This window comes from Lutjanus erythropterus, chromosome 14 (assembly GCF_056507025.1).
Source record: "Lutjanus erythropterus isolate fLutEry1 chromosome 14, fLutEry1.hap2, whole genome shotgun sequence".
NCBI lineage: Eukaryota > Metazoa > Chordata > Actinopteri > Lutjaniformes > Lutjanidae > Lutjanus > Lutjanus erythropterus.
This window is the reverse complement of record NC_139330.1, coordinates 3712224-3732395: the sequence shown is the minus strand read 5'-3', so window position 1 is coordinate 3732395 and position 20172 is coordinate 3712224. Positions and strand designations below refer to the sequence as shown.

Sequence of the window (20172 nt, the reverse complement as noted above, 5' to 3'; positions counted from 1 at the left end):
TGATTTGACTGTTCACACATGAAAAACTTAGATTAGCTAGTTACCTGAAAAAAGTTCCTTATGAGGATAAACTGTAGGTATGTAGCGTTTTTTAATGAGATTTGTTATTTCTAATAAGTTGTTTGGAAGAATATAGAAGTACTTTATAATTTTTTAATTTCTCATAGGAACCGATGGAGAAATCAGGATACCTGCTGAAAATGGTGAAGACGTGGAAGAAAACCTGGAAGAGACGCTGGTTTGTCCTCAAAGACGGAGAGCTGCTCTACTATAAATCACCTGTGGGTTTTATACAAACTGAAACACTTTTCTTTCTCATTTTTGTTTCATTATTATGTTTTTACTTTTATTAAATCAGACAGGTCATTAAGAATAAAATCTTATTTACAATGGCAGGCGGGGGGGAAACTGCATTTATAGATGGATAAAAATCACTCCAGGTGAGATGAAATATCTTTTTTTTTTTCATCTCCCACAGAGTGATGTCATCAGGAAGCCTCAGGGTCAGATCGAGGTCAACGCCACCAGCAGCATCGCCCGTGGAGACGGGAAGCAGGTTCTCCAGGTACATTTAGATAAATCTACAACAGACAGAGGAAGAATTAAAGATCAATCTGTTTCCCAACCCGACCTTCACTTGCGTTCGTGTCGTTGTGTGTAGATAGTGACGGGGAAGAGGCTGTACTACCTGAAGGCGGACTCTCCCAACCTGCTGGAGGAGTGGCTCCGGGTGCTGCAGAGCGTGCTCAGGGTGAAAGCTGCCAGTCCTCTCTTCACACAGCCCGATATTCGCCCCGGCATGAAGGGACTGCTCATCAAGGTCCGGCAACTTACAAATATCACCTGTCACAAAAATCAAAATTCAAAACTAACACACCAGAATGATACTCGCAACCTGTCAGACTGTCACTGTAGTTGCACTCTGTGTCTGTGGCAGGTGAAACACGGCTACTCTAAGCGGGTTTGGTGCGCTCTGATCGGCAAAACCTTGTATTATTTCCGCAGTCAAGAGGACAAGGTAAGATTCAACATCAAATGTCCAGGTCTTGAAGCTGAGGTGAAATGAAAAATGGCTTTTTTTTACCCCTTTTAGATCACATCTCCGCTCATATTTTACACATATTTAATTAAATATGCCAAAAAATTACAAAAAATCAATTTATTTGTATTCTTATACCAAAATCCAACCATGTTTTCTTCCTGTAAAACAAAATGTGCTCCCATAGGCTTGAACCAACCAATTTTAAGAGAGAAATAATCTACAGTGAGCAGGTCATTACTATGAAATAGTAGGACTTCTTGAATTTATTTATTTTTATTTAATCTTGACACCCACCCATAATTCAGTCTTCAGCTTTCAAACAGTGAATTGTTCGGCAGAGGAGAGCGGTATTTGAGTTTGTGCGTCCCTGTGCGTGTTTCCCAGTTCCCTCTAGGTCAGATAAAGCTGTGGGAGGCCCGGGTGGAGGAGGTGGACAGGTCAAGAGACTCAGATGACGACCTGAAGTCGTGTGGGCGGGGCTTGCAGACGGCGCCTTTTACCATCGCGATCCACCCGCAGGAGCAAGGTCCGACCTACCTGCTCATCGAGTCCCGCCACGAAAAGGTCGGCGTCACTTCCTGTATTTTATCTTCCTGGAGTTTTTGAGTTTCTGTCTGTGTCTGTGTGTAAATTCTTTCAAACATTTGAAGGACAAGGATCCTCTCTTTGTTTCCATATATTAGTTAATCTGAATTGTGTTTTTTTTTCTTTGTTGCTCTGCAGGATTCGTGGCTCTACCATCTGTCTGTGGCAGCGGGCTCCATGGTCGGGAAAGTCGGCACTGAGTTTGAGCAGCTGGTGGGAAAACTCTTCCAACTGGACGGAGATCCAAGTCAGTCCTGCTAATTATCTGTTTTTTGTCGTGTCTTTAATTTTGTGCTGACTGCACAGTGTGACTGTTATTGTTTTCACCCGGCGAGAGAACTTCTCGTGATGGGATTGTCACGAGCATTTGAAACACTTTATCTGTGATCAAAAGATGTGCAAAATATCTGATACAACAATCTGTCAAACAAACACACCCACACCCTTCAAATACCCACAGGAGCAAAGATTCCTCATCTCTAAAGTGAATTTATTTGTTCTATTTTTGTTTAACACGCAAAAGATGTGGACAAAAGGTACTTTAGAACAGCCTCCATATTTTTAATAAATGCATTTTCCCCTGTTTGTGTTCATAAGTTATTTTAAAACCTCTTTTAATTCTCTTTTCTCCATCTAGTGTCTCATTTGTGTTTGTTTATAAATGTTTCTCTCAGCTTCTTTCTGTTTTTTCTTTTCGCACATTTGTTCGATTTGTAGCCAGGAGTCCGTCTGTTTGTGTCTTTCAGACTCTCAGAGCTGGAGACATCCCATGTTGTGTTTCAGTAAAGAAGCTCTGTCGTCTCCTCTCACCACGCTGCCTTCACAAGCCCTGCAGACAGAAGCTGTCAAACTCTTTAAGGTACACACACACACACACACACACACACACACACACACACACACACACACACACACTGATCCACATTTTTCACCACTTTCTTACATTTTATGGACCAAACAGCTGATCAGTTAATCGAGAAAACGATCGACAGGTTAATAAATGTTGAAGTAATCGTTCGTTGTAATCCTCCTCAGACCTGTCAGCTTTTCATCAACGTGACCATCGATGCTCCGGCCATCGACTACCACGTCTCGCTGGCCCAGAGCGCCTTGCAGGTGTGTCTGGCTCACCCCGAGCTCCAGAACGAGCTCTTCTGTCAGCTCATCAAACAGACCCGCAGGAGGCAGCCGCACGGACATCCAGGACCCCTGCAGGTTTGTGTCATCACCACATGGTGGCAGCAGTGACGTATGTTGTTGACTGGAAATGCTGTACTGCACCTCTGAAACCATGTTTACAAAAATAACTTTTGCTTTTTTGTAAAGAGAAAGTCCTCAAAAGATCCTCTGGTGACACTCTATAATAGAATTAAAGTTTCACGCACACCTTCAGTTTCTTATAGATCAGTGGTGTCCAACCCTGGTCCTCAAGGACCCCTGTCCTGCATGTTTTAGATGTTTCTCTGATCCAACGCACCTGATTCAAATGATCAGCTCATCATCAAGCCTCTGCAGAAGCCTGACAACAGCCTGATCATTCGAATCAGGTGTGTTGGAGCAGAGAGGCAACACTGTCACACTTTAACTGTTGATGAATTAACTTCTAAATAGATTATAAAACAAAAATCAAAGGCCTCATTAAATCACAGATAGAAACAAATAATCTCAAAAAAAAAAAAAAATTAGGGAAAAGTAGAAAAATATTTTAAATCTAATCGAAACGTGGTAAAAGTAGAAAACTTTTAAATCGAATGGAAACTTAAAAATAATTGAAAAAATATTTTTCTATTCACTGTTAAAGTTTGATTAACTCAGTTTATTAGTTATTAATGACGGTTATAATATGAAGTTATATGTTGTGTGAAATTTTACTGATTCTTTCAGAAAAGGTGTTGAAATCTGCACCTCCGTCTCCGTCCATCGTCACCCTGCAGTCATGTGATCTTCTCCACGCAATGACTGAATACACCAGTCACACCAGCAGGGGGCAGCATCACCTTAGAGTTGAATGTTCAGCTTCTCATGTTCTACTTCTTGGACAGGAGTTAAAGACAACAGAACGAGTCAGAAGACGATCCAGCAGCTCCTTTTCATATTTGTGACAGTTTGGACCAACAGAAAGTGTCTCTGTCGGTGACTGCGTTTGTGTTTTTGTGTGTCCTCCTTCAGGGCTGGCAGTTTCTCGCTCTGTGTGTCGGACTGTTTCTGCCTCAGCATCCGTTCCTCTGGCTGCTCCAGGTTCACCTCAACAGACATGGAGACTCCAGGTGAGGAAACATCGGGGACCTGAACGTCACCGAAGCATGAAGCATCAGTAGGATTTGTCCGAGCTGTTTGTAAACGCACCAGAGGGGTGCAGTACGTGAGGGATAATGTACAGTGAGTAGGTCATTATTGTGAAATAAACCCTGACAGGGTGATGCAGGGCCGCGACGCAAAGTGGAGGAGTTTTGAATCATCCTGAGCAAAATATCAATCAATATTCCTCACTGTGTGCTGTGTTATTACCTGGTAGGTCTTATCAAATGGTTTCTGTTTCTCCAAATCTTCAGTCTGAGTTGCAAAGTTTGTTCATTTTCCTTTAAAGGCAGAGCCAGTAGGATTTGTCTGAGCTGTTCATAAACGTGACAGGACATCAGACACCAAGGTTTCGTGTTGGTGAAACGTCCTCAGCAGCTAAAAAATGAGAAACTATAAGGAAATACAGGCAGAGAGCTGCAGAGTGTCTGCAGGTACAGACACCAGCACACTGACACAGAGTCAGAGGTGATGATTGAAAGGGATCAGTCTTTGTTTTCATTGGTCCTTCGTGATCAGATCACCTGATTGGCTACAAAAATGCAGATGAGAGATTTGGATATTAATTCAAAGTTAGTAGTTAGTTGAAGTTAGTACTCCATTATGATTTTAAAAGTTACTAAGTAGATTACATAGTGTAATGCATCCTTAAGTACGAGTAACAACTTGAAAATATTCTCATAAAAGTACTAAAAGAGTATTTGTAATCATCCTTCCATCTCTGTAAATAGAGGCATCTGTATTAAACTCAGACTGTTTCATAACTAGTTGAAAACTTTGTGTAGGAGCTTTAACAGCTGTTTAAAAAACGTGAGGTGGGTTTGTCTGAATTTTTTTGACTTCTGACGTTTAGAAAAAAAGTCTAAGTACCGCTGTCACAGATCGACTTCTCAGCCTCGTACAGTCAGTTTAGTAACTCGTGGTGTTTTAACTTCTGTTGCAGCGTCTGTGCTTCTGTCTCAAACAAACACAATGCAAACTACAGCACCAGTTTCCTGCTGAACATGTATTTAAATACAGTGTCGCTGCTCTTTCCATGATTCTCTGAAGGGAATTCAACTTGAACTGAGTTTCTGTACCTTCATTGAGGTCACACACGTGAGTTTCAGTTTACTCGTCATGAGGAGCGCCGCTCAGCCTGGGAAAACACCAACGACGATTTCATCATCGTGTTTTTAACAGACCGGCTGAGTTCCAAACTGAGGTGTGGAGCTTGAAAGACGAGGGCGTTTTCCTGTCAGGAAACATCCAACTGAAGATGGATTGAATTTTGAAATAACGGCCACACATCATACAGATGTCTTTTCAGATTTATTTAATCTCTCTGCATCCCTCAGTGGTTTTTCAGATGAGTGTGTTGATAAACGGACCCAGACACGTTAACACAGGGGTGGAAATAAAAAAACAGGTTTTTAACATTTTAAGTTTCATTCATCATTGTTGTAGGTCTGTGAAAAAAGTTGAGAAAACTCAAAAATCTCAAGGCAACGTACTGCAACTCAAAGTTTTACCAGCTACTGATCTTTTGTTGAAAAAATTTACTTTTCTGCTTTACTTTACTTAAAGCTTGAGTTTTAGAAACCCCTAAAAACTGCATTTAAAAAATCAAATGAGTTTCTAAAGCTAAAAGTTTCAAGTTTATCTAAAGAAAAAAAGTAAATTATCTCAATTAAAGATTATAGGTCAGCAACACTTTTTAAAGTTTATTTTAAAGATTGAGTTCAAAACTCTTTTAACTAAAATGTGTGTCACAGACTATGTATATGGTTTGATGCCGTTTCTTCTAAATTTTGGTGGTGGCTCGTCTTCTTGAGTCTCAAGGAAAAGAGATTTTAACAGCTGCGGCTCCAGACAGATTTCTTTTTCCTCTTTACTATGAAATTATGGGACCTGGAAATTGAAGCGTTACCCTCTTTTTATGTTGAGCACTTGGAGTTGCATGTGATTTATGTTGTTTTTAATACCCTTTTCCTTTCATCTATGTGTCTTTTGTAGTTTTTTATGTTTTGTCTCTGTTTGCCTTTGTTTTTTAATTGCTTTACATTATGATGTAATATTTACTCGTGTGGACACCAGGAGGAATAATTTGTACCCCAAGATTTTCACACATTCTTAGAAAGTAAAAGTGCTGCCACTGCAGCACATCACCTGCTCTGTGTTTCTGTCACTGTTCTCTAGATTATTTTGAATAACCATGTCATGATTTTTGGAAAGAAAACTGTGTTGGTCCTGGCAGACATCTTTACAGCTGATATCTCCAAAACTCTGCAGCTCACACCAAAACTATCTAGATGGATAATTAGCACCGCATATTTTTTTTGGGATGAACTGTCCCTTTAAAGTGCACTGAGTGAATTCCAATAACAGTGTGTAACTGTATATGATGTGCACAGCTCTTATATCATTGTCTCCCTGGTTGTTTTCAGGACTGAGGTGGGTAAATATGCCATCTACTGTCAGCGCTCTATGGAGCGGACGCAGCAGAAAGGTGAGAGGCAGGCGAGGCCATCCCGTATGGAGATCCTGTCCATCCTGCTGAGGAACCCGTACCATCACTCCCTGCCTTTCAGCGTGCCAGTTCACTTCCTCAACAACACCTACCAGGTAACAACACACCTCACAGTGAAGCCCTACAGAGCTAACTCATGCTAACAGTTTAAATCCTGCTGTCCTCAGATCATAGCCGTAAGTCACACACAGTTTACACGTGTCCACAGTTTCTCCTGCAGGGGTGCTTGTTTTTCTTACTTCCTGCTCTCTGTTATGGCTGTGTAAGTTTCCAGGAAGTGATGATATCATAGCACGGTTGGCGCGGTGTTCCCTCTTTCAGGAACTCCTCTGCCACCGACCCTCTCCTGCAGAGCTCCCCCGCTCTGAGCGGCTGTCTTGCTGTGTCAGCTGCTGCTCATCAGCTGGACTCCTTTTAAGATTCTCTGTTTTATAGCGACTTTTCCTGCAGGAGTTTCAGCCATTGATTCAGGGTCTCACCAGAGGAACATGCACACGTAGCTGCGCTAGCAGAACAGCCAATAGGAGCCCCCAGTCGGAGAAGACCTGTGATTGGTTTAAGTCTACCGTCATGGGCCAGAGTCTCTAAATGCTAAAAACAGAGCAAAGAGGAGGTGCAGAAGTCTAGTTCTGTCGCAGACCACTTCATTTACAACATGATGAACTGTTATTATGAAATTATTCTTGATTGATGCCAAAAAAAATGTTGTCTACCACAGATTTAAGTGGGTTGTAGGTGTAGGTGAGTCCCCAGCAAAAGGGAGATTCGAATATTTTAAATTTTACCAAATTTTTTGGGAATTTGGAGCCACGAGGAACGAAACAGTGATGGTCATTTTGACTGATTATAATTTATAGTGATTCTAGTTTGACCATTAATTGGCTATGAGGATGTTTTTATCTTCAAGTCTTCCTGAAAATAAATAAAAAAACTCATGAGAAACTCCACTCAGATTAGATCTGTGGTCTGAAGATTTATTATATATGTCATTCAGAGTTAGTCAGACTAAACATCAGAGCTTTTCAAAAGGAAGAAGTCGTGATAATCGTCATCAGTGTCATTTAACCACACTTCTGTAGGTGGTGAGCTTCGATGCTTCGACCACGGTGGACGAGTTCCAGTGTCGCCTCAACCAGGACACCGGCATGAGGAAAACGGGCCTGAACGGTTTCAGCCTTTACACTGACGACCCCACAGGACGAGAGCTGGAGCACTGCATCCAGGGAGGCATCAAGGTGACTCTATTCACGAGGTGATGACTTTTGGAAGACGGGGAGTGTGAGGTGTGTTTAATACTTGACACAGATCTGTCTTCTCCACACAAACCTGCAGATTTGTGACATTATCTCCAAGTGGGAACAGGCGTCGAAGGAGCAGCACACCGGCAAGTCTGAGAACACCAGGACAGTCCGACTCACCTACAAGAACAGGTAGAAACGATCAACACGGATTAATAATGCAGGATAATGAAGGATTTAGTTTAGTGTGGAATTAAGATTCAGGTTAACCTTTTTCAGATTCAGAATTATTTTGTGCACATATTCAGAATCACTTAAAGAAGAAGAGAATGCAGACGATTCTATACATCAACTGCTGCAATATGTGAGAAACTTTATATATAATAAAAACTTATATATAAAACTTCAGAGTAGGGCTTCACAATTTGGTAAAAAATTCATGTTATTTTGAATGCAATATACAATTCGATCAGTGGAAATGATCAGTTTTGCATTAAAAATTTTCATGTTCACTGAAAAAAAACACTATTAAAATCATGATGATGTGATATTTATTGAGGTCTGAACCAAACAAAGATGTTTTCTTTCATCTAGAGAACAAGATTTTTAGGTCAGGTCATCTCTGCAGCACTGCAGTACCTCATCATAATGCTGTTTGCTCACACATTTTTACTTTTTCAAAAAACTGATTCAGGCTCTACTCATTTGAAAGACGCTCATCTGCTTAATGAAGCAGAAATGCATCTGGACGTGTTAGAAGAAAATCCAGAAATGAATAAAAAAGGGGGACTAAATAAACAGGGGAATTAATGCAAAGGTAAATAAATACATAGGCAAATTAAATATAAATATTCATTTGGGTGCATTTATTGCATATTAGTTAATTTATTGAAGAAATCTGAGGCACTTAATAGGTAAAAAGTTAAACAGTCTTTATAAACTATTACCTTTTTATATCCTTTAACTGAAGGGAAACACAGGAACTCTTTCTCCTCATCCGAGCTGCAGTCCATGCTGATTGTTTTCTGACTGAATATTAATTTATTTAGTGAGGTTTTTTTTGTTTATTTATTCATTATTTTATTTTGGTTTTGGTCCTGCATGGATCACAGTGTTCTTTAAAACATAAAAGTCAGACTGACAAAGCTCGAGTCTCAGGAGGTCAGACCAGCTGCTTCGACTCTTTAGAAATACAACACTAACAAACCAAACAAGTTCAATAATGTGTCTGTTGTCCACGTCTGTATTTTACAACGTCTCTCCATCTGTTTCTGTTTATTTCTGTTTACTATATTCACTGTCTCTGTCTTTACTTTTCCATCTGCAGGCTGTACTTTTCTCTCCAGGTCAGGGGGGAGTCAGAGAGGGAGAGACTGCTGCTCGCTTATCAGACCAACGAGGCCATCGTAGCGGGACACTTCCCCGTCAACAAGGAGCTGGCTCTGGAGATGGCGGCCCTGCTGGCCCAGGTCTGAAAATTCAAAATCTTATCAAATTAGTGCAGTAATTTATGGCTTTGGTAGTTTGTTTTTGACTTCACAGTCATGCAGTCTACGCCTCAAATACACATTTTTATAATTTAAAAGTGACAGAAGTGTTTGGTGGACCAGAGCCTGCAGCGTAACACTGATGCGTGTCTGTGTTCAGGTGGAGTTTGGGGATTTTGAGCGCCCGTTCTCGGCTCCTGGATCATCACAGACCAAGTCCAACCAAACCCTGAAACAGGTTCTGGACCGATTCTATCCCAAACATTACCGCAGGACGACGTCTGAGGAACAGCTCAGGTACCAGAACACACTGAGAGCTGGCTGTGATTCAGTCCACACACACACTTCCTCCTCCTGCAGCGCGGAGGCATCAGATATCAGATGAAATAATCCAGTACAAAGTAGAACTGAAACTTCTCCAGATGAACCTGATAACTGTTCAGATCTTCTGTGCTGCAGCTGGGTTGAAGATGTGTGTGAAGCGTCCATGTTTTAGAATTTTTAGTGTTGCAGTCGACCACAAACTGGTTTTGATGTTTTTTGGCCATATTTAATCACAACTCAGTTTTTGACAGTTGCTGGTATAAAGCATGTGGTGCATTCAGAGCGTGTGCAGCTCCACTCTGCAGCACTAAGGAAGTCACAAAAGTCACAAAAGGATTTTATTTCGTCTCTTAATTAATCGCATGTGTTTTGGGCGTAACATGAATTAAACCAATCAGAGTGTAATCTCCTGTTCCCTTTGAGAACCAGGTTCCTGCCTGAGGCACATTTCTATTTAAATGACGGATTCTTAGCACTTCTTAAAACCCATTTTTATAGATTTCCCTTTATGTAATCTTGTCTATTGACATAATACAAAGTTGCCTTTTTAACCTTCTGTTTCTAAGTATGTAGAAATAAAAGAATAGTTTTATTGTTCTTTTTGTGCTGTACCTCTTTCATAGTTCTCTCTAATATCTTGTATGTTCTGGTGCTTGTGTTATAATTTCACCTCAGTTTTAACTTCATTAACTTCTGATCTTGCTTTGTAAACTCTGTTTTACAAAGTGCTGATTAATAACGGATGTGCTGCAGGATGAAGCGTGGGAAGAAGGAGATGCTGTGTGCACACAGCAACATGAATTCTGTGACATTGCTGCACACATGGAAATATTTCCACTTAAATGGCCAAAAGAAATTGATAAAGATGACATTCACACATCAAAAACACAATAAAGAAATCACCTGGGAAGTTTGCTCTGCCCAACATAATTTAACAGATGGTTTAATGATGAGACGTCCATGGACGCAGTAATGTCACTGCAGCAAATATCAGTGATATTTAAGCAGCAAAAAACTACAAACTGTAGTTAAAAACTTGACAGGGCAGAGGAAATTATTTTTTAGACAGTTCTGATGGATTTATACGGCTGCTTTATTTCACTGTATGAACTCTGACAGTTTCAAACAGAAGACTGTTTTCATGAAGAAATGTTTCTGATGGATTTATTCTCCTCCGTCCTCCTCTCAGACAACTGCTGCAGCGTCTCTCTGCTCGCTGGGCCTCCCTCAGGGGTCGAAGTTCATCAGAGTGTGTCAGGATCTACCTGACCGTCGCCAGGAAGTGGCCTTTCTTCGGTGCCAAGCTGTTTGAAGCCGAGGTAAGTGAACTGTAATCTCCTGTAAATTCAAGTTATCTTATCGTCGGCCGAGATATAAACAGTGTTAGAGAGAATTGTTATTTGCTCTCACACTAAAAACAGTGTTGAACAAACAAAGGTAAAAATATGAACTAAATAAACTCTTAGTTTACAGAAAAGGGAAAGAGAAAGGAAAGGAATAGAAACCTCTGTGCACTGTGGGAGTCTGTGATGTTTTATCTTGGCTGATCTTCACAATAGTCACAGTAAAAAAAATGAACATTTGACTGACGCTGTATCAACAGGAACTGATTGCACTTGTGCACGGTGGTTTCCTGTTTTTTTGTCACCGATAAAACAAAGCGTGACTGTGGTGTGTACACAGTAGTGTACAGCACCGTCTGCACGATGATTGAATTGCAGTGATTGTTGGAAATCATCCTGAAATCCCTTCGTTAAAGGGTTACTCGAAAGAAACAATTGTCTGGAATGATGAACTTTGAATCACTGCTATAAAGTAATAACTACTGCATGGATTGAAATCAGAGTGTATAACATGCAAATGAAGAGGAAGTCTGACTCGCTTGCATTTTTTTTATTTTAGGTAGACCATTTTTTTTAAGTGGCTAAAACACATTTTGCTGTCGATCCTGTCCTCAGCAGTTCATTGTTTAGCTTCCTACAGTCTGCTGCTGCGTCAGCAAACTGGAGGCATGTCGACCAACATTTCCTGTAAATAATGCACTGACTATCAATAAAGTACCTCATACAACCAGACTTAAAAAAAACTGAACTATCCCTTTAATATTTAGGAGTTATAATCCACTACCGTGTTTTTAATAAACCATCTAAAACATCTGGTACGTCCACTTCAAGTGTCTCCAGTTCAGTGAGGATCAACAACAGCAGCTCTGTAACATGTTTATACAACATACTGTGTGTAGTGCATCATGTTTAAGTATATTCTGACAGTGAATTAGTGATCGATCTTGCTTGTTTGTCTGTTTTCAGTCCATCACTCCGTCTCCAGAGCAGGGTGTTCGTGTCTGGCTGGCAGTGCATGAAGATGGTATCAGTGTTCTGGAGCACAACTCTGTGGTAAGCATTTCTTTTTTACCTCCTCTGCAACTTTTCAGACATTACATCTCTTGATATCCTGAGAAAGTTCCTGTGAATCGGGGGGTGGTTATCTATTTTGTCACACAATCTGTTAAAACTTATCTGATGCTTCATGTTTTGATGTTGAGCAATAGTGAGGCGGTGTTTAATCCAAGACCTTGGAAATCAACATTTCTTATTGGTTTCTTGCTATAATTTAGCTTAATTAATACAGAACGACTGGCTGTTTGTATGTATGGACTAAGATGTCACACAAATGCTGATAAGTGAAACTTTCGCTCACATGCTAAAGAAAATAGTTCACGTGAAGATGTAAATAAAACTATAAGAGATGAGTAAGGTGTGATTTTTGTGTGTCTCTCGTTGTTTTCTGTCTCTCGCTGTCATAATAACACAAACGTCTGTGTGTCTGTGTGCTCAGAAGCTGCTGGTGTCTCACCCCTACAAGAACCTGATGACGTTCGGAGGCTGCAAACAGGACTTCATGCTGGTTGTGGGACAGAGCATCGGCACCAACGCGAGCAAAGACAAACCTACGGAGAAACATCTGTTTGCTATGGACGCCTCCAAGGTCAGAGACAGATCAGACACACGTGACATCAGACGCTCAAGTCGTGGTCAGAGAGTCCATGAGGAGTTATTTCATCCAAATTCTTACACAGTTTCTTTATTGTTGAGCCGATCAAACATGTTTCACCTTTATGAGATGAAGTTACACACCGTGTGCATGAAGTGAATACATGTTTCTGAGCTGGTGCTGATTTTAAGGGGATTTTAATTTGTTTACTACCAGAAGATGCTATAAAAAGTACCTGTTGAATCTGTGCTCTACTGTGCAGTTTGAGGTGTTTCTGGAGAGCAGCATGTCTGCCCAACCCGAGTCAATTTTAGATCCTCAATTAAGATCCGGTTTGTTGTGTCTTTTCCATCTGCCTGCTCATCAGCTCTGTGACCCCTGAGAGGAGTTCACATTATAGATATGATCTGGATGGTGATACGACATGATGCTGTGATGTTTACACAGACTTGACTTTCTGCTCTCATTTTGATCTCTGCAGCTCCTGCAGACTCTCACTGCAACCTCAAGTGTTTCTTTATGCTATTTTTTTAGGTATCTAAAATACATTTTGCTCATCACTTCCAATACTGACTACCTCATATAACCCCACTTCAAATAATCCGAACACTGTGTTGACAATGTTTTTTTGTGGCATTAAAGTTTTCAGTGCCCTGATCAGCTGAAACAAACCATAACAAGGATGTCTTCACAGTCACTCACCCGTTGAAACACCCCAAACACACACTGACATCCCTTTTGGTTTTGTTTGGTCGACAGATCAGGGAGATCACCCTCCTCATCTCCAGTTACATCAACAGCGCACATCAGCAGAAGGCCGCCGCCCACCACCTCTCCGCGCCCGCCCTGATGGTGGCCCAGCCCGTCAACCTGAAGAGCAAAGAGCTGAGGAGCAAATCTCCGCCGGCGCTGGGACGCCCCAGCAAGGCGCCCACGCTGCTGTGATGGCAGGAGAATGTCACGCCACGATGTCTCTGAGAAATATCCACCTCACCGAGCTGCCTTTATTTTACCTTATTTAAGTTTTACAGCTGCACTCGGCCTGATTTTAACCTCATGTAGCTCTTCTTTCTTATCAGTCAGATCCTGTACATTTGTCTCACTGGGACAGATTCATCTCTGGTATGTCTGGTATGAAAATGTCACTTCTCAGCCTGTTTACACCTGCATTAGCCTGCATCTTATGTGATCCAGTCACAAGTACACAGTTGTGCAATGTGTCCCCACATGCACCTCGAGTGTTTGCTCTATATTTTTTTTTTTACAGAAAAAGATAATTTACTATATAATATTTGCCGAATTTACAAGAAAACCAAAATAATTCAGAATTTGTCGAAGACTTTGCTTCACAAAGTTTCTAATGTTTCTCCTCACTCAACAACTCACAAAATCGTGCGATTTTTTAAGGGAGTCTGGTAGACTTTCTCCACACAGACGCAGCCTTTACTGTGTTGTTTAGGACAGATCCCCAGGATGATGTGTCCAACTAATCAATCAAGAATTAAAATAACAACATCTAATTATATAGAATTATATATTTTATTTCAATAAAGATTTAATTAAATTATGTGATTTACAAAATATATAATAAAAAATAATTCACACATAAACACAACACTCTTAAGTGGTATGAACCACATTCGTCACTTTTTTCTACTTCTGTCATTTTGTGGTAAAAGTTTATGAAATCAGCACAAACATTTGTCTCAAAATAAGAGAAGCAGAAAAATGTTTCAGTTTCACTTCCTGTGTCACTTTAAGCTGTTACAGGGTTGATTATTAGAGGGTAGTTCAGCTCTATTTATGTGAATTATTAACGTTAAATTATCCCTCTGCAGTCTTTCAGGTTGACTGTTGAACCAAATTCCAGCTGTTTTATGGAAAGGCTTTTTTTCCACACAGTTTCACTGTGACTGGTACTTTGTCTTCCTTCACTTGCATCAACAGGAACAATCAGCACACGTCATTATCTCAGAAACATCATTAACTAGCCTGCGGTTAATTTGATTGCCTCAGATGTACGTGTATCAGCTGGCCTGCATGTGATTCATACCACTTAGCAGGAAAGTCTAAGATAAACAAAATCTTAAAAAAGTGTTGTGTTCATGTGCAAATTATTTTTTTATTCTATATATTTTCAATCAAAAATGTATGCAAGTTATTGAAATAAAAATAAAATAAAATCTCCTGTCAGGCTGTTGTCGGCTGATGGAAAAGTTCAGTTGCTGAACTTAAAAAAAGGAACAAGTTAAAGTCCAAATGGACGATGATGGACGTTTAACTGTTTATTTGCATACAGAGCGAGAAGTGAGATCTGATCACAAATGGTGACTGGAGATGTATTGTGATGGCACTGGACAAAAAAGCCACCAACACCCACTAACATCTGGCTTTTTTCCTCCGTGGGACAGGAAACAATCAGCATTCACTTCAGTAGACGCGTGTTTCTCATCTCCAGCTCTGATCTGCAGTAACATAAACATGAACTATTTTCACCACTTCACACTGGACGTGATGAAGGCTTCTCACCTCTTTTGTTCCTCTTGTTGTATAAACTTTTCACTTCCTATAAATTCTTCACAAGAAAAGCCTGCCCCCTTGTGATCAGATTAGCGAGCACGCATGTTAATACCAGGTGTAAACAGGGCCCGGTGCTGTCTTCTTAAAACGTGGGAGCTCCATCCAGATAAGGTGGGAGTTTTCTCATCCATTTGGTATAATTTTACGTCATATCTTTCATTTTAAGGTGTCTCCCTCAGAGAACACGTGACATTTGGGTGTGAAACTGGAGCTGTGAGCTGTACACATACTGTCGGTACAAACTTTTCTTTTCTCCACATTCACCGGGGAGATTTTTTTCCATTCCATCCCTGATGGATGTGTTGCTTTCATGTGCTGACTCCAAAGGGAAAAAGTCAACGGTATTTATTGACAGACTGTCTCATTAATCTATCTGTGCTGTGTGGTACATTCCCTTTTTGTAAAGACGCTGTTTGAAGTTCCTTTTTTTTTTTTATTCCTCCCTTAATGCACGGCCATGCACGATGCAGAGGAGGTGATGACGCTTTGTTCAGGAGGGTATTTATGTGTGTTTTTTTGTAGTGCTCAGTGATTTTACCAGGAGCTGAAACCCTCTCAGTGTTAGATCATGTTGTGTAATGAAGGATACTGAACACTACGATGAAAGCGGGAGACAATAACTGCAAAGAAAATGTGTATGTTTCTTGTTTGTAATGCAGCAGGTGGGTGACCTGTTGGGAAAGTTCATAAGAGGAAACCAGGTTGGACTCTGTGTGCTCTGAGTTACTGAATAGCCAGCGGAGTGGTGGAACTTTAGTCACATACAAACGTCCCTGTCGGAGTGAAGAAGAATTAAGAATGACGTCGGCAGGAGAAGTAACACAGGGCTGCGGTTTGGTCAGATCGTGTTTCTGTGGGTTAATACAGAGGAAGATGGTGAGAGGATGTGACAAATGTCGAGGGAACAGGATGGTGGAAATGTCCGGGGCTTTTCTGAAGGGGTTTAAGTGTTCTCTACCTGTGTTCTCACACAGAACATGAAGGTGTTCTAAAGTAATGAAGTAACAGGATCGTCTGGAGGCCCATTTCTGCCAGTGAAAACAATATCTAACTTCCCAAAAATAATTACTCAGATTCAAAGACATTAACCCGCTAATTTGAGAAACTGAATTATTATTTTTTTGTTAAAGTTTCTCATTATTTTGATACAAACTCAAGATACTGAATCATTATTTGTCATTATTTTTAGATACTCAGTCATTAATTTGAGATATTAAATCATTATTTTGAGGAAGTTTATGATTATTTTTAGACACTAAATCATTATTTTGATATTAAGTCATAATATCACAATACTAACTCATTGTTTTCTGACACTAAGTCATTATTTTTAGTTTGTCATTATTTTGAGATATTAAATAACTTTTTTCTGATGCAAAGTGATTATTTTGTAATATAAAGTCATTATTTTGAGATACTAACTTATTATTTAATGATTTTAACTGAATGTGAGAAAGTTTTCATTACTTTGAGATATAATCCATTATTTTGTAATGATTTTTCATTATTTTAAGATATAACTCATTATTTTGTGATACTAAGTCATTATTTTTGAGAAAGTTTCTCATTATATTTATTTATTTACAGGAACTTTTTTACCATCATATTGGCAGAGATGGGTTTCCATAGGATCAGATATTTACGGTGACCCATGTAACCTAAAGATAAACTGGAAAAACAGGACATTTTCTAATGTTAGGTACTTAAAAAAAAAAATGTTCCCTCCCAGTATTATCTGAAGCCTGTACAGAGTGAGTATATGTCAGGTGTTATATTTATTTGTCTTATAAAATAATCATCTTTGGAATGACTGTTAACATTATTGCTTGAATAAACTGAACTACAGGAAACAAGCGGCTGGTTTCACTGAGTGAATTAAATCCCTGCTTTCATATATGTCCTCTGGTAATCTGTCCAAATCCATAGAAACCAGTCAGACACTCATTTTCTCTTCCCACTTCACCGTTTCTCTGCTGTCCGGCGTCCTGATTGGTGCGAGCGCCGCTGACGTGCTGATACCTGCAACAGGTGCCTGACGGCGTCTGACACACCCTCATTCCTGTAGTCTTTCACAGAGGACGGCGGAGGGGGGAGGGGCAGGTGGAGGATATATGATACTGACCTGTCTGAACTAGTTACAGACATGCTTTTGTCCCTGCGTTGCTATGGAGACGAGGGGAGGCGTGGGGGAGGGGGAGAAAGAGTGGGTGAGACAAGGAAACCAAGGACTTGACAGACAAATGAAGAGTGCAAAAACTGTAGAAACACAGAGGAATCAAACAGGAAGTCCATGTTCATGTCCACAATGCAAATAAACTGCTGATGTGTCCTTTCAAAATATAAGATAAGATATTTTTTGTGACTGAAAAACGAAGCTTTAACTTTCAGCGGGGCTTCATTGTGACTTAAAGGTTAAACAGGGACGGCCTCCTTCACTGCTGCCTTCAGCCGTGAGCACAGACACACAAGACGTTGCTCATGTTGTGACAGGACACCCAGAGGAATGTTCTCACCTACATCTCTGCTCAGTGCGACATAATAAGTCTCCGGTTTGTTTTGCACCCATTTCCCATCTCACACTCTTCGGACTCTGACCTCTCGCCTGTGAATAAATTTTCCTGCAGTGTTGCTTTTAGTCCCTTTAATCTCCCGTCTTTCTCCTGTTTGTTGTGTACATACTGAGTGAGTAAGTTAATGAGTGAGTCAGAACCTGACCGACAGGTTGGACGCGATGCCAAACAGTTTCAGAGATACAGCTGGAAATGACTAACCACTTCCCTCGACACTGAGCTGTTGTCATATAGCGAGGTAGTCTCAGCCGAACAGTATCACCAACACATACAGAGTCTGTAAAAAGTTCTGGGTGTTTCCCCTTTTATTGCTTTCATAAATTGAATCATGGTCAATATAATCTAAAAACAGATTTCTGCAAAGTAACATCACTTAATTAAAAATATGCAGTATATAATAAGTGATTGCATAATTATTCACCCCCTCTAAAGTGACTGATTTAATTCAGCAGAGGTTCAGCCAATTAATGAAATGGAGATCACCTGAGTGCAGTGAACGTGTCGCAAGTGATTGTAGTATAAAGACACGTGTGTCTGTAAAGTCCAGTCACTGGTTAATCAGTATTTCTGGCTACAATTACACCGTGAAGACAAAAGGACACCCCAAGCAACTCTGAGAAAAGGTTATGAGTCAGGGGACGGATACAAAAAAATGTCCAAGTCACTTAACAGTCAACTGCATCATTAAGAAATGGAAGGAATATGGCACATGTGTAAATCTGTGGCCGTGCAAGAAGAAGACTAGCGAAGGAGGCCACTAAGACGCCTATGAAGACTCTGAAGGAGTTTAAAGCGTCAGCAGCTGAGATGGGAGAGACTCTGCAGACAACAAGTGTTGCCCGGGTCCTTCACCAGTCAAAGCTTTATGGGAGAGTGACAAAGAGAAAAGCCGCTGTTGAGGAAAGCTCAGATTAAATCTCGACTGGAGTTCACCCAAAGGCATGTGGGAGACTCCATGGTCAAGTAGAAGGTTCTTCGGTCCGATGAGACCAAAATGCAGCTTTTTTGGGCATCAGACCGGACGGTATGTTTGGCGGACACCAAACACTGCACATCACCACAAACACACCATCCCCTCTGCAGCAACATACAGGGAAATGTCCTGCTGGACGATCTGATTCAGTCTGCAAGAGAACTACAACCTGGGAGAAGATTTATTTTCCAGCAAGACAATGACCTGAAGCACACACCGAAAACCACACAGAAATAGTTTAAAGAGAACCGGGTGAATGTTCTGGAGGGGCCGAGTCAAAGCTCAGACCTCAATCCAACAGAGAATTTGTGGCAGGATTTAAAAAGGGCTGTTCACACCTGACAGAACTTGAGCAGTTTTGCAAAGAAGAACGGAGTAAAACTGCAGTTTCCAGATGTGTAAACCTGACTGAGACCTGTCCACACAGACTCAGTGCTGTGATTACAAACACTCATGTTTGAGTTTGAGCTCAAACATCCTTCACACAGGTAGTGGAGGATGTTTAAGTAAAAAACAAACCAAAATCCCAAACTCATGATAAATGACGCTAGAAGTCACATACAAATTTTATTGAAGACAAAAGGTTACAATTTCAATATTATATGAAGTTAAAGATCTTTTAAATCAATCAAGAATTTTGACTTTTATAAGACAGAATTAAACTTATTAGTTACATTATAAGAAAACCAGACAAAAGTGAAAGTTTAAAAAAGTAAATGAGATGAGACGAGTAGCAGCTCTGCAGGTTGCTGCCCAGTAAGACACAAACTGATTAATCAGTTATCAAATAGTTTATGGTTTCTACTAGAATTAATTGTTGCAGCTCTGTAACTAATCAATGATTTATTTTCAACATGTGCAACTATCAATTAAGGGAAATGCACAAAATCTGCAGCCGTAGTTCATGAAGGTAAGGAAATGAAGGAAATGATCTACAGGTGCAGCAGGGTTAGTTCACGCTGTAGTTACATCAAAAGGGTTTAATGCCACCTTTTACTGAGGATTTTCAGAAAAATTAAATATCAAATGTGAAAATATATGCCTGCTCTTTTGAGTAAATACATACTGTTAGTTGGTGGATTTAAAGAACATTTGTCCAAATGTGTTTATTAGCAAAAAACTAGACATGTGAATGCTGCCTCTAAATAAATTAAATGTTTACTTAAGAATTTAACTAATACTTTGATCCCTTATATTTTAACTTTTTAAGGCCCTGCAGCAACCCTGAATTAAAGTGGCCAATGAAGAGGATGAAATTTTTCCTCCAACAACTAAAACTAATACCAGGACAGTGACGCATTCAAAACAGGTCTGCCACACCCATTCAAAAAGTCACCTGGGCAGAAAATCTTCATTCAAGCTGCCTCCATGTAAACACATCCACCATCATCCAGGCAGCCTGAGATTTAAGAAAAAAATCCAATATACTGTAATGTTTGAGCATGAGAACATGACAGGACATTTTCAAACCAGAAAACCACAACATGCCAGTGTTCCCACCACAGTTTCCTCTAGCTCCTCCTCTAGTTCCCTTCCCCCGCGGCTCCATGTCATCTCTGCTGTACTTTTCCA

General features: G+C 40.3%; 1 protein-coding gene across 1 annotated transcript in view; it reads left to right on the top strand.

The window, feature by feature from the left end:
* plekhh2 (pleckstrin homology domain containing, family H (with MyTH4 domain) member 2) overlaps positions 1-13908 on the top strand; it is a 34297-nt gene extending 20389 nt beyond the window's left edge. Inside the window, exons 13-30 of the mRNA XM_084736169.1 lie at positions 168-281; positions 479-565; positions 662-820; positions 938-1018; positions 1427-1606; positions 1766-1874; positions 2374-2486; positions 2663-2842; positions 3797-3894; positions 6352-6529; positions 7514-7669; positions 7767-7864; positions 9000-9141; positions 9320-9456; positions 10673-10802; positions 11793-11879; positions 12322-12471; positions 13237-13908. Of these exons, the coding sequence (XP_084592295.1) occupies positions 168-281; positions 479-565; positions 662-820; positions 938-1018; positions 1427-1606; positions 1766-1874; positions 2374-2486; positions 2663-2842; positions 3797-3894; positions 6352-6529; positions 7514-7669; positions 7767-7864; positions 9000-9141; positions 9320-9456; positions 10673-10802; positions 11793-11879; positions 12322-12471; positions 13237-13422 (2385 nt within the window). The 3' untranslated portion in view covers positions 13423-13908. The remainder of the gene's footprint in view (positions 1-167; positions 282-478; positions 566-661; positions 821-937; positions 1019-1426; positions 1607-1765; positions 1875-2373; positions 2487-2662; positions 2843-3796; positions 3895-6351; positions 6530-7513; positions 7670-7766; positions 7865-8999; positions 9142-9319; positions 9457-10672; positions 10803-11792; positions 11880-12321; positions 12472-13236) is intronic.
* The last annotated feature ends 6264 nt before the right edge of the window (positions 13909-20172 follow it).